General features: G+C 37.3%; 1 protein-coding gene across 1 annotated transcript; it reads left to right on the forward strand.

Moving 5' to 3' along the window:
• The first annotated feature begins 21 nt into the window (after nucleotides 1-21).
• On the forward strand, nucleotides 22-14,311 carry CCDC28A (coiled-coil domain containing 28A). The gene is made up of 6 exons (XM_049654456.1): nucleotides 22-197; nucleotides 2,022-2,221; nucleotides 3,188-3,351; nucleotides 8,674-8,828; nucleotides 10,719-10,741; nucleotides 13,859-14,311. Exons 2-6 carry the CDS (start codon nucleotides 2,064-2,066, stop codon nucleotides 13,911-13,913), a joined length of 555 nt encoding a protein of 184 aa, XP_049510413.1. The 5' UTR covers nucleotides 22-197; nucleotides 2,022-2,063; the 3' UTR covers nucleotides 13,914-14,311.
• The last annotated feature ends 930 nt before the right edge of the window (nucleotides 14,312-15,241 follow it).

Genomic DNA, 15,241 nt, shown 5'->3' on the forward strand with positions numbered 1-15,241 from the left:
GAAAGGGCGGGCACGGAGGTTCCGCCTCCTTGCGTCACTTCCGTAAACAAAGGGAACTGTGGTGGCGCTGGGTCCGGGATGTGACCCCGGCTCTAGCTGCAGCAGTAGCGTCGGAGGCTGCAGCTGCGGCGGTGGCTTCGGAGACTCCGGAGTCTTTGCAGGTTGAGGAAGAGGATTCCGATCCTCTCCTTCCTCAGGTATGAAGTGGAACCAAAGGCGCTTCCGCATTGTCCCCTTTAGGCCCCTTCCACCACCCACTCTATCCACCGCTCAATTCTGGGAGGTGAAGGGTCACCGTGTTGGCTGATTGGGGAAGGAGAATAAGGTGAAGTCAAGAGGGACTCCTAGTCCTTCTTGAAGGCTGTGGGTTCCTGGCACTCAGTGAGTGAGTAACTGCGAAGGCCCTCTTCTCTAAATGGTTCCTTGCTGCTTGTTGTACCGGCGGCTTGCCTTCCAAAAGCGGATACATTTCCAGTCCTGGCCCCTCAGAATATCATAGTTTAGACCACTGTTGATTTATTTGAATTGCTTTACTACCTTTTCTTTTTCCTGTATCACCAAATGGTCTATTAGCATCATTAAATTAGAAGGTTCATGTGTTTATGTGTATCACACGTTTAAACAGATGCTTGTCTCTTTGGAGAACTGATGCCCCATTGTCTCTCTTCAGCTGTTTATTAAAATTCCATTTAATTTGTGTTCATGTCGAAACAACCCAAAGTGTCTGTTGTGTTACTGAAAATTCTTCTTAAAGGAAAAATTGTTAGCCAAGATTTGAATGGATTTACACTTGGTATCTGGGATTAGAGACTGATCATTAGAACCTTTCCTTTAAAACTTTTGCTTCTTTGGAGGTATTATATATAAATCCAGTTGTGATTGTCTAGGGTCAGCCTGAGCCAACTGAGCTGAAATGGTTTAAATTCCAGTGCTGGTGGTACTGAGTTTAGACAATGGCAAAAAAAATCTGTTTTAGTTAAAATTTTTAAGTAATTATTTTAAGAGTGACATCAGTGGATTTGAATCTTTTTGAGTGGCCGTAGCATGATTACATTCAACACCATGTACACAAAAAGCTTAATAGTGCTAAAGCACTTTGCAATCTGATGAGGTAAATAGCCATGTAAATTTCTCATCTCATGATATAGGAAGCAATATATTTAAGAACAATTTAATAGTATGCATAAGTAAAAATGTAGAAGGATATTTTTCGATGGATGGCTGTAAGGAAGATAAAGGTAGTTAATACATGAAATAAGGGGAAATTATTGGATAAACAGAAGACCTTACACATACTCTGTATGGAAGGGCCAGCTAGAACTTCATAGTGTAACTTTTCTGATACTAGCAAAACTAAACAAACATATACAGTTTCATGTATCATTGGAAATAGGTAAAGAAAGTATATTCAGAATAGTCATGGAACGAGTTTAATTTTATAGAACTTCACTCAATCGAAGAACCAGAATCAGTATTATCCCTAGGCAGACACTGAGTTTGTGCTTGGTAGTTGCTATAAGGTTTCTAGTTATTAGTTAAAATGCAAATACCCCCTGTCAATTATACGTCTGTTATTCTTCGAAGAATAAATTTTAGCAGGGAGATCTAAAGACCACCTAGAGCTTGAGTCAGGCTGGGAATATCTATCACATGGCTATTTTGTTTCTTTTTTGATGCATTCTTTCCCTTCTATCATGTAGGCTCTTTGAGAACAGGGACTTTGTCTTGTTCACTATCATCTTCCCAATATCCAGAATAGTGCCTGGCAAGTGGAAAAGAGTAAATATTTGTGGATGCGTGAATACAGAAAATGATGGAAAACATTTTTGTCTACCAGTCCATTTTGCTTAGAGCTTCTGTGTACATAGCACCGTAGGTTAAACTTAAGGGATCCTTATTTTAACTTTATCTAATGAGCTCTGAAATTCTCAATCCTCTTTAAGCCTATGAAGTGGGTCTTTAAAACCCTTTCACTTTCACATATTCTAGCATATGTGTATAATTTTGCTCTATTTCCTTAGGTCATAAGAAGCTGGCCGTGGTGCAATAAGGAACTTAAAACAATGGAGGAGCGGAAACTGAAGAGGCGGAGTCCTAAGTCTTTTAGTGCCCACTCTACTCAGGCTGTTAATGCCAAAAAAAATGCCATTCCAGTTAGTAAAAGCACAGGGTTTTCAAATCCTGCATCACAGTCAACTTCCCAGCGACCAAAGTTAAAAAGGTGAATTCATTTCTTTCAGATTATCACAGCAAAACGCTGCCAACGTAAATACTAAATCTAGTAATTCTTATAACACTTGTTTTTCTCTTGGCTTAACTTTTAAAACAGTGGCAGCATCTATTATATGTGATTTAGAAAAAATTTGTGAAGGGTATAGTGTGTAGGGTATTAGCACATGCAAAATGAATGACTGGTTTGAAGACCCTTACTTTGTCTCATATTAAACAGGACAGAGTGTGAAAAGTCATAGACAAAGTTGATGCACTAGCCAGAAGAGGGAAAAAAATACGTTTTGTTTTTTTTTTTTTAATTAAGCTGAGTGTGTTTTCATAGTTTTCATATATATATATGAAATATATATATATATATATATATATTTTTTTTTTTTAAGTTTATTTGAGAGAGAGCGAGATGGCAAGCAAGGGAGGGGCAGAGAGAGAGGGAGGGAAAGAGTATCCCAAGCAGGCTCCACACCATCAGTGCAGAGCCCGATGTGGGGCTTGAACCTATGAACTGTGAGATCATGACTTGAGCCAAAACCAAGAGTCGGACACTTAACGAGCTGAGCCACCCAGGTGCCCCATGGTAGGTTTTATCTTTTTTAAAAGGGTGGTTTTATTATTGTCATAGAAATGATTTGTATTTATTGTAAAAATTCAAACACAGGAAAAGTTCAAAGAAGAAATTTAAAACACTAAAATCCCGGGGCGCCTGGGTGGCTCAGTCAGTTAAGCATCCGACTTCGGCTCAGGTCATGATCTTGTGGTTTGCAAGTTTGAACCCCACATCGGGCTCTCTGCTGTCAGCGCAGAGCCCACTTCGGATCCTCTGTCCCCCTCTCTCTGCCCCTCACCAGCTTGTGCTCTCTTTCTCTCTCTCAAAAATAAATAAACATTTACAAAAACATTATAAAAAAATAATAAAGGTAACTATATGCAATTAATGTTTTCATTGTGCTATCTGCAGAGTGATGAAAGAAAAGACCAGACCTCAGGGAGGAGAAGGAAAAGGCACACAGCCGGCTCCCATTCAGCACTCCTTCCTCACCGATGTCTCAGACGTTCAGGAGATGGAGAGGGGGCTTCTCAGCCTTTTGAATGATTTCCACTCCGGAAAACTTCAAGCATTCGGCAAGCCATAGATATTTCTCTGTTTTTCTTTTCCAGATGCTTGCGTCCTATTTTCTGCATTTATTTTGTCATTCCTTTATTTTTTTTTAATTTTTTCATATTTATTTAATTTGAGAGAGAGAGAGCACACATGTGCAGGGGAGGGGCAGAGAGAGAGAGAGAGAGAGAGAGAAAGAATCCTAAGCAGGCTGCTGATGGTGCAGAGCTCAATGCAGGGCTTGATCCCATAAACCGTGAGATCATGACCTGAGTTGAAATCAAGAGTCAGATGCTCAATTGAGTGAACCACCCAGGTGCTCCTATTTTGCCATTTCTTTCAAAAATATCATTTTCTTTTATTAAAAAAAAAAAAAGAATCTATCGGCATAAAATGCAATCATCTAGGTTTCGTTTGTCATGAACTATAATTTGTCATCTAAAATTTCATGAAAAAGTTTTTGTAAGAAAGGAGGGTTGGTAAAAATGTTGAAGTAGGATTGCTATTATGCAATAACTATCCTGAAAGTAACAAATAAAAGGAACATTCTTCATCAGTTAAATATTTTAGACTTAGTATTTTAGTTTGGGAAAGCCTCAAGGTCATTTTTCTTTACCCTTTTAAGCCTAAACTTATTTCTTGCCTACCATCCCTGATTTTAAATTTAAAAGAATCTGGTGTTTTTGTTCAATCATGAAGCTATAAGAACAGTTAACTGATTGTTCCATTAGAAACTCCAGGTAGGTGGGGTGCCTGGGCGGCTCAGTCAGTTGAGCATCCGACTCTGGCTTAGGTCATGATCTTGCGATTTCATGGGTTCGAGCCCTGTGTCGGGCTCTGTGCTGACAGCTCAGGGCCTGGAGCCTGCTTCGGATTCTGTGTCTCCCTCTCTCTCTGCCCTTTCTCATGCTCTGTCTCTCTCTCTGTCTCTCTCAAAAACAAACATTAAAAAAACAAAACAAAACAATCTCTGAGTAGGTATTTTTGTATATGAGTTCACAAAGTATATGGTCAAAGTTTTTATGTTCAGCTTGCAACTTACCTTATAACCCTTCTCTGATAAAATTATATCCCTGTATTTTTTAAAGCAATTTGAAAATTATTGAATGCACACGTACAGAATTTCACATGAATGCATAAATGTCATCAACATACATACTGGTTTTTTGAAGTGCTATCCTTTCCTCCCGTACCTCTTTATTCCTTGGTTTATTTTTTTTCTTCCTTTTTTAATTAATTTAAATTCTAGTTAACATATAGTGTAGTATTGGTTTCAGGAATAGAATTTAGTGATTCATCCCTTACATATAATGCCCAGTGCTCATCCCAATAAGTGCCCTCTTTAATGCCCGTCACTCATTTAGCCCACCACCCCCAACACCCCTCCAGCAACCTTCAGTTTATTCTCTGTATTTAAGAGTCTCTTATGGTTTGCCTCCCCCTGTTTTTATTTTTCCTCTATGTTCATCTGCTTTGTTTCTTAAATTCCACATATGAGTCAATCATATATTTGTCTTTCTCTGACTGACTTATTTCACTTAGCATAATACACTCTAGTTCCGTGCACATTGTTGCAGATGGCAAGATTTCATTCTTTTTGAGCACAGAGTAATATTCCATTGTGTATATATACCACATCTTTTTTATCCATTCATCGGTCAATGGACATTTGGGCTCTTTCCATAATTTGGCTGTTGTTGATAGTGCCGCTACAAACATCTGGGTGCATGTACCCCTTCGAATCAGCATCTTTGTCCTTTGGATAAATACCTAGTAGTGTAATTGCTGGGTCGTAGGGTAGTTCTATTTTTAATTTTTTGAGGAACCTTCATACTGTTTTCCAGAGTGTCTGCACCAGTTTGCATTCCCACCAGCGGTGCAAAAGTGTCCCTTTCTCTGCATCCTTGGCAACATCTGTTGCTTCCTGAGTTGTCAAGTTTAGCTGTTCTGACAGGTGTGAGGTGGTATCTCGTCATGGAGTTCCTTGGCTTCTTATCCCCTCCCTGACCACACCCTCTCTTGGCTCCACCTCCCCCCACTCCAGCTAGATAACCACGTTAAGAACCAGGTGTATATCTTTTCATATTTTTCTCTAGGTTATGGCACAAATATATACATAAACATACACAAAGATTTTAGTTTTCATTGTTTTATACAAATTGTATCTTATATGTACTTGTCCCCCTCTTGCTTTCCTCACTAAAGAATATCTAATGAAAATCCCTCCTGGTCACCTGGTATAGCTCTAATTTATTCTTTTTTTAACTTTTCTTTTCTTTTTTTTTTTTAATTAAGTAGGCTCCGTGCCCAGTGTGGAGCCCAGCGTAGGGCCTGAACTCACAACCTGAGCTGAGATTAATCAAGACCTGAGCTGAGATTAAGAGTTGGACGCTTAACCAACTAAATCACCCAGACACCCCTAATTCATTCTTTTTTTCCAATGGCTACATAATATTCCAAGTTGTGAATATACCGCAGTTTATTCAACCATTTCTCTGTTGAAGGGCATTTACTTTGTTTCCATTTTTGAGCCCCTAAACATAACGGTGTAGTGAACATCTCTTTACATACATATGTATGTCAGTGCTTTTATTTCTTTGGGATGGATTACCATGAGTGGGATTAGTGGGTCCAAGCAGTAATTCTGATTTTAGTACAGGTATCCAGATTGCCTTCCAAAAAAGCTATTGCCCTTCTAGTTTTCATTCACAGTTTATGAAAGAACTCTTTTCTCTGAATCCAACCAGAAATAGGTATTACTAGCCTTTTAATTTTGCCAGACTGTTGGTATGAGGTGATATTTCTTTTATTACTGTTGAGTTTGTACATGTTAAGAAGTCGAATTGCTCTTTTCAGGACCTTTACCCAGTTTTCTGTTTGGTTATTTATCCTTTTGTTGGTGGTGGTGTTGCCAATTGCTAAGAGCCCTTTGTATATTTTGGATACTAACCACTCCAACTGCTGTATTTTGGCTTTTTTGTTTTTGTTTTTTTTTTAACCAAATTTAGTATGTTTGTGGACTTTATGGTATATTTAACCTTGTAAAAGTTTTGAATACTGAAATATGTTTTATCTTTTCTTATAGTTTCTGGGTTTCCAGTCTTGGTTAGACTATTAATTTGAAAAGAAGACATGAAAAACATTTATTTCACAGAGATATTTTATTATATCTCTACCTCCTTGCTTTACCTTGACCCAGTTTAGATGGTATCTTTAGAACACTTTCACTTTCCCTTCTCTCTTCTCTCCCATACCTGAGATTTAATCTTTGAATCACTTCTTTGCTTTCTTGCCAACACCCTTTCTGCCCCCCCCTTTTTTAAAAATTTTTTTTAATGTTTATTTATTTTTGAAAGACAGAAACAGAGCATGAGTGGGGGAGGGGCAGAGAGAGAGGGAGACACAGAATCTGAAGCAGGCTCCAGGCTCCGAGCTGTCAGCACAGAGTCTGACATGGGGCTCAAACTCACGAACCGTGAGATCATGACCTGAGCCAAAGTTGGATGCTTAACCAACTGAGCCACCCAGGCGACCCTCTGCCCCTACTCTTATGTAGCTTGTTTTCTTGGATTGAAGTCACTCTCTGTTATTTGTCAGTTTGCTATCTAGAAGTATTGTAGATACAAGGTGGATTGCCCGTTGAATTCTTTCTTAATAGGTAATTTTTTTCTGTCTCGATGTTTGAAAGTTTTTTTTTTCCTTATGTTTTTTCATCAATTTTGCCTGAGAATCAGTGAGCCCTTCATATCTGCCAACTCATTTTCATCTGAAGGAACATTATTTCTGTTGTTAATTTATTTTTCCATCTGTTCCTTTTTATCCTTTTGGAGCTTCTATTGTTCTCATGTTAGATCACCTGGATTCCTTGTGATTTCTACTTTATAGATTTATATTGTCCTCCTCCCTACTTTTCTCACTCTCTTTTTCTATATATATGTTATATATTGATACATTTATATGTATGCCAGTACACACACACACACACACACACACACACAAACACACACGCCTTTCTCTCTTGAGGTATTTCTCCCACTCGATCTTCCAGGTTACTAATTGTTAGAAAACATCATTAAAATAGAGGAAATATGAGAGATTTTCTATAAAGAAAGGATGATTTTTAAAGAGCTGTAACTAGCTTCAAAATTATTAGTCAACATAATTTAATGTTGTCAATCTATGAAGATGATACAAATCTAGCCTGGGGAAATTATAATATAATTTACATAAATTCATACTGATTCAAGATACATACTTCAGCTTTAGCTGAACTACAGTATACTTTTGAGAAAACCAAGGTGTTTTAGAAAAAATTTTTAGTATCAGAGGCTTTTTTTTGTAGAGGCTATACTTAAACTATATGAAAATATGTAATATTACTGTATATATTTTAGTTGCCCTGAGCAGGTAATGCCACCTCAGAGAACTCTACTCAGTAAGTAACGTAAGACCTGTCCTTTAGCAATTAAGTTGTCTTGCACTTACATTAGAGCATACGACTGAAAATACTACATTCTGTTTCTCATGCTTCATAACATTCTTCATGTTTCATAAATATTTTCATCTATATTTCTTTTTTCAGAGTTTATTTATTTTTGATGGGGGGAGGGAGGGACACAGAGAGAAGGGGAGAGAGAGAATCCCAAGCAGGCTCTGCACTGTCAGAGTGGAACCCGACGCACAGCTTGAACTCACCAACTGTGAGATCATGACCTGAGCCAAAATCAAGAGTCAGATGCTTAACCGACTGAGCCACCCAGGTGTTCCTCATTTATATTTATTAAAGGAATAATTGGTGGCAAAATGATTCATGGTTGAAGTTCTTACAGGATGTTCAAGTTCACTCATTATAATAGGACGTTGGGTCAGATTGAACATGATTAGATGATGCTATTGCTTCTAGAAATGATGTTACTATTGAAAAAAGAATTTTCTTTACCTAAGGGATGATTTGGGTTTTGGGGTTTTTGTTTTGCTTTGTTGTTTTAAATTTTTAAAAGATTTGATTTTCAAGCAATCTCCACACCCACTGTGGGGCTCATACTCACAACCTCAAGACCAAGAGTCACAGGCTCCACAGACCAGACGCCCTGATGATTTTGTTTTTTTAAAGAAAATCTTTCCAATCCGATTTTCTCAGTACCCACAGTCATTTCTTAGATTATTGCTTTCCTGGTCAGAAATTCGATTTGTGTATTATACACAGAAAATAGGCAGTCATTAACACTGTAATTTACAACAGAACGAAAACTTTCTTGTGAGTACCTTGAATTTACAAGTTTTTCCTCAAGGCAGTTAGTTTGAACTGTCCTAATCTTTATTAATGTTCTGGGATGTTCCCCCAGGAAATGAATGTTCCATTGAACAGATGGAACATGTTCGGGGAATGCAGGAGAAATTAGCTCGTTTGAATTTGGAGCTCTATGGGGAGTTAGAGGAACTTCCTGAGGATAAGAGAAAAACAGCCAGTGACTCCAATCTGGACAGGCTTCTGTCTGATGTGAGTATAATTCTTTTATATACTATAATTCTTTTATATAAACTTATAAAAGGATTTGTATATATTTCTTCATTCTTTCTTTAATCAAAAATTTTTATTGAAAGAAAGTTCATTGTTTTAGTCGTGTTGAAGTATACCGTTTAGTGGTTTTCAGTGTGTTCACAGTGTTTTGCAGACATGCCCACTGTTTAATTCCAGAACATTTTTATCACCCCAAAAAAGAAACCCTGTACCTCTCAATTCTCCCTCCTCTTCATCCCTTAGTGGCCTCTAATCTCCTCTCTGTCTGTACAGATTTGCCTATTCTGGATATTTCATATAAAGAGAATCACACAATATGTGGCTATTATGTCTGTGTTCTTTCACTTAGTGTAGTATTTTCAAGTTTCATACATGTCGTGTCCTACTCTTTTTTAGGGAAACATATTTCAAAGAAATTGTCACATTTATATCTAAGCATACATTTTGAGAATGCTGGGAAATCTAGAAGTGAAAGATTCACTTCTGTACATATATGATACGATCTTAATGTATAAGGTGGTCCTGACATGATTAAATACGTTTTGTGTTATTTACTCAGGTAGGTGGTGGTTAGTTATGTTATATACAGAACTATATGTATGTTTCAGATCATTTAGTGCATTGCTCTGTGTATTAGCTTGCTAAAGCTGCCATAACACAGTGCCTTAGACTGGGTACACCTGGAATTTATTTCTCACAGCTCTGGAGGCCCAGAGTTAGTGAGCAAGGTGTTGGCAGGGTCGGTGTCTTCTGAGGCCCCTCTCCTTGGCTTGTAGATGACTGCCTTCATCTTTCCATGGCATTTTCCTTTTATGAGTGGGTGCCTATGTCCAAATTTCCCCTTCTTTTAAAGACACTAGTCCTTATTGACCTCATCTTAACTTCCTACCTCTTTGTAAGACCCTGTCTCCAAATACACTCACATTCTGAGGTATTGGGGGTTAGAACTAAAATGTACGTCTTTTGGGAGGACGTAATTCTGTGTGTAACTATTATGATTCTTACACTGAGAGGTATTAATTAAATTGGCTTCTTTAAACCTTTTTTGGAGTAAAAATAAAGAAAAATTGAATTCAGTGTTCTTCAGTTTTGGAATAGTTTACATATTTACTAATGACAAAAAAGGATTAATTCTGTTGCTTTTCTTTATCCTTTGAGTAAGTAAATGTGAGAGAAATTGTATGCCTATACTTTTAAAGTTTCAAGCCTGTGTGTTTTATTTCACACCGACTATGTATGTTTAGCCTCGCAAGTATTTCCTTTTACCGGGTCCTCTTAAGAAATAGAAGCTTAATTTGCATTACATTTAGGAAAGTGACTGTGGAGTAGTGAGAAGACCAAATTTGAAACCAGAAAGCCTTTGTTTAGTCTGGGGTTTGCATTTCAGTTATATCTGTGTAACTTTGTCAATGTAGTTAACATTTCTGTAACTTTGATTTTTCCCTCTGTAAAACAGGTGTGATTAACTCTACCACATACTGAAAACTGAATGATATGTGAAGTCTTTTTGTAATCCACAAAGATTTTTAAGATTTTGATCATGAAAATGGCAACTTTTAAAAAAAACTATTAGAGATGATTATAATTGTTCATGGTTTTAAGAATCCTTATAGAACTCTAGTTTTCCTTACCTGGTTTAATTCTCTTCTCATATTTGTGTTTAATAAATGCTAAAGCTACTTTATAATTATTTTGCATAAGTGAATTTCCCAAGCTGGAAATTTTTGGGAAGTTTTTTTCAATATTTTATTTTTTCGTTTAGAGAAAGCTTAAATGAAAACCAGCTTACTTTAAAATGTGTAAACAATTATCTACTTAAGATATTTTTCCCATAAAAATTGAAATTAAATTTGTTTCTTTGTGTTACAGTTAGAAGAATTGAATTCTTCCATGTATCCTTTTGCCTAATATCAACAGTGAAAAGTTTACAAATTATAACTTCTGGTGAATACCTCAATCAATGAACAAAGACACCCATGATGATTTACTGGGGCCATTTCTCTTCTCCTTGGGTTTCCAAATGGAATTTTTAGTTGTTTTGTATGCTACAATTTTGTTTGTTTCTCATTTGTTCTGCTTTGCTTTGTACTGTTTTTGGATTTTTAAAACAGATTTTTAAAAATCAACCAAGGGAATTGAGGATTGGGTTAGTTGCCGTAGAAATTATCTCAAATCTTAGATTCTTAAGTTAAATAGCAGTTGGATATGCAGACATAATATGCCATGCTTAGTTTCCTGTCATTACATAGAATACTTCAGATGCATATACAAGGTGTATTATAGGAGGAGCTTAAAAGAAATCACCAAGGCGTGTGTAAAATATTCAGGTTTTGACATTACAATTTGGAGCAATTATTTCAGGAACTTTTCAAAACGTATTTTTGGACATAGTCCTAGGCACAACGTGAGATAAAGAACAATGAGAAATGATCCTGCCTATAAAATAATTTGAGAGGTATGACATCCTTCTGAACTAAATAATGAGATACCAAAAAGGATACTGGTTGTAGGGTCAAGACATTTGATTTTTGAAATTTGGTTTTGATAATTTTGCTAATTAACCTTGGGTAAATTGTTTAACATCTCAGAGTGTCCTCTGTAATATGGGATAATTGCTGCATATAATGATGGAGCAATTATCTAGTTTTTCTAAACTAATATATATATATATATATATTTATATTTATATTTATATTTATATTTATTTATATATACATAAATTACTATTATTGTTGTAACAGGTACTGTTACTACTTGCTAAACTATACAGTAACAATGAAGAAATAAGTATATGCAAATCCAGTGATAACGATTAATAGTTAATCTTAATTGAGTACTTACTAATTGCCAAGTATTTTATGAAGGGCCTTACCTGCATTTTCTCATTTGGTCCTACCCTTATAAGTAGGTGGTGTTATACTTCCCATTTTACAGATGAAGAAAATAAGGTTTTTGAGAAGCCACATAAACTGGGGAAACATTAATGTAACATATCCTTGCCAAGAAAGACTTGAACATGGGGATAAGATATGAGTTAATTAGGGGGCTTCTCTTAGTAGTAGTGCCTGGTGCTTTTTTCTTTTCTTTATACTCATTTTGAGCTTCATATTCTATGCTTTGTACTCTTTCTATGCTTGTGACATGTCAGTATCTCCTATCCTCTTATCTGAGTTTTTGTTAAACATTTAGACTCATTTATCTCACCACTTTGCCTGATTCAACCACCACAGTTAAACGAGGCAACATGACGGAACACAAGAGCATGGGCTCTAGGTTGTTTGGTTTCAGATCTTGGGAAGCAAGTGTGTAGCTTTGAGGCAAATGTAGTTTCCTCATTTGCAATAAATGTTCTCTCTATATTCATACTCCTCCTAATTTCCTTCTCTGTCATCAGTAGCCTCTGTTATTTTCAGTCTCCAAAGATTATTTAAATCCCTTCTATGGTTAGACCAGACATTGCTACTCAGTCATGGCACTATCTGCCATTGAGCCGGGACATTGACATGAAATGATTTGCCACTTCTTGATTACATTTAGTTGTCAGGCATCATCAGTTCTGCCTTTTATTTTTCCTTCATCCCCTACCCTCATCCCTTTACTCCATAACCTTTCAAATTTCTGTTCCAGCTCTGGAGATGCACTGTCCAATATGGCAGCCACTAGCCACGTAGCTACTGAGCACACAAAACGTGGCTAATATGGATTGAAATGTGCTAAAAGTATAATTTTTACACCTGATTTCAAAGATTTAGTATGAAAAAAATAATGTAAAATGTCTCAATATTTTTTATGATTGCATGCTGAAATGATAGCTTTTTTATATATTGGTGTGAATAAAATATATTTTAAAAATTATACCTGTGGCTTGCATTATATTTCTTTTGGACAGTGCTGCTGTAAACTTTAGAGAATGACACTAAATAAATTAGTCTTCTTAAAAACATCACTGTCTTCTTGCCATTCCTATTTCAGACCAAGTTTTTTACCATGTTAGACTTTTTAACAGCTCTCAATAATATAATCACAGCCTACGTATCCTGTTATATTTTTCATTCCCACTAAGCTGGTTCTCTGGCGTCTAAGAACACATCATTTTCATGCTCACCGTAATGCCTTTGTTCAGGTTGTGCTTTCTACCTAGCGCTGCTCTGGCCTCCCCCCTTTCCCCTATCGAGTAACACCGAAGCTGACCACTCTCATAAAGCATTTTATTTATACCTCCAACTAGCATTCTGCCTTATTTCACTATCTGTTGATTTTTATATGTGTTAAATTTCAGCCCTCCAACTGGATGGCAATGGCTCTGATGACAGCACTCATGTCTGTATATTTTTGCAACCTCTGCCATACGCGTATTGCTAGCATTTAGTTGTTCTCAGCGTATTCACAGCATTGTTGCAATTGGGTCTTGAAGAGATAGGTAGCAGGTGGATCGTATGGATGGATGAAAGAACAAGATGAAAGCCAATGATGATAAGAAGGGAGGGGGGTAACCTCTGCAAGAATTCCATCCTAATTCTAATCTTGAAGAATAATTCAGGATTATAGGGAAAGTTTTAGAGCTATGATGATTTGATTTTTGACTTTTACAAAGAAATTGTTTTCCCAAGGATGATAAAGTGGTGTTGTTCTCTCCAATGATTTTTGTTTAATCCAGTAAGTTTTCATATTTGCCTCTCATCGGTTCCTTACCATGAAAATAATTCTTGCCGCGTGAAAATAATCCTGTGCTGTATTAGAATCTGAAACATAGTCTTGATTTAGTGCCTTTTTTTTAAGTCTTCAAATTCTGGATATAGTATAATTACTTCACTACGTTTAAAAATTGTCTTACCACATCCAGGTTTCTCACAGTGACATAGACACTTCCCTTTAAACATATTTCCTTTATTTCAATACCTCTCTCCCTTAGCTCCTGAGTGTAATTCCCCGAAATTTATTTTTTTTAATTCCCCGAAGTTTAAAAGAAGTACTCATTATAAAATGAAAATCTTAACTGATGAATTCAGACAAAAACTACATCTGGCGGACGCACAAGACGTCCCGAATACGTCCACCAGCTAAAAGGACATGCAGTTGCTTTCTTGCGGTTTGAAGAAAAACGGCATTCTTTAATTTTGCAGCTGAATCCAGTAGCAGAATCATCTTCCACAACAAGGAATAAAGTAATCAAAGTACCAGTGCAATGATTGTTCTCACTGCTGCTTTTAGTAAAGTTGCCTTGCTGTCGCTCGCCATAACTGGAGCCTAGGCCTGGTTGAAGGCTTAATCAGGAACTGTGATGCAGAGGCTGTGCTGCTATGCTTTCTGTTGTTGCCTTATGGGGGTTATACTTGAAACGCTTTGTGCAAAATGTTATTAATAGGGCTGAAGGTTCATCCTTTCTGAGCTCACCAGACTTACTCATTCCCGTGTTGATTCGAAGTTGATGATGCACAGGCTTTTGGGGGCAGCCCCGCTTCAGTTTACGTTAGACAATCAGTACACACACGGGTTTGTTTTCCAGGGGCCAGTGCCAACAAAATGTTAAATGAGTACTTGTGAAATTTGCTATTTTTAATAAAGTGATTGTTTAAATTAGTCGTTATTGCCTTATTTTGAAGGAACAAGAGTTCAATCCTCAAAAGTAAACTGCGTTTATAAAATTCGAGGTGCCTGGGTGGCTCAGTCGGTTAAGCATCCGACTTCGGCTCAGGTCACCATCTCACAGTTCATGTGTTCGAGCCCTGTGTCGGGCTCAGTGCCGACAGCTCAGAGCCTGGAGTCTGCTTCGGATTCTGTGTCTCCCTCTCTCTCTGCCCCTCCGCTGCTCGTGCTCTGATTCTGTCTCTTAGAAATAAACATTACAATTTTTTAAAAAAATAAATAACTTGAAGGTTATGTAATTCTCTTCCAGATTTTGCACCTTGTGCACATTTCACTATTGGTGTCAGTCATGAAAAGAGCACAGGCTTTAAAGTTAGACCTTGGTAGGGGCGCCTGGGTGGCTCAGTCGGTTGAGCGGCCGACTTCGGCTCAGGTCATGATCTCGCGGTCCGTGAGTTCGAGCCCTGCGTCGGGCTCTGTGCTGACAGCTCAGAGCCTGGAGCCTGTTTTGGATTCTGTGTCTCCCTCTCTCTGACCCTCCCCCGTTCATGCTCTGTCTCTCTCTGTCCCAAAAATAAATAAACGTTAAAAAAAAAATTTTTTTTAAAGTTAGACCTTGGGCTGAATACCCATTCTTCCCCTTAGCTTTGTATTCACGCACATTTACTTAGTTTCTTTGGGTTTAACTTTTGTTTTTAACCTGGAAAACGAGATTACTAACCAACTCAGGGGTCATGAGGAGAAAGTGAAAAAGTGTGTGTAGGATGCTTATCACAGCTGCTGACACCCAATAATGTAGAGCAAAC

This window comes from Panthera uncia, assembly GCF_023721935.1.
Source record: "Panthera uncia isolate 11264 chromosome B2 unlocalized genomic scaffold, Puncia_PCG_1.0 HiC_scaffold_24, whole genome shotgun sequence".
Classification (NCBI taxonomy): Eukaryota; Metazoa; Chordata; class Mammalia; order Carnivora; family Felidae; genus Panthera; species Panthera uncia.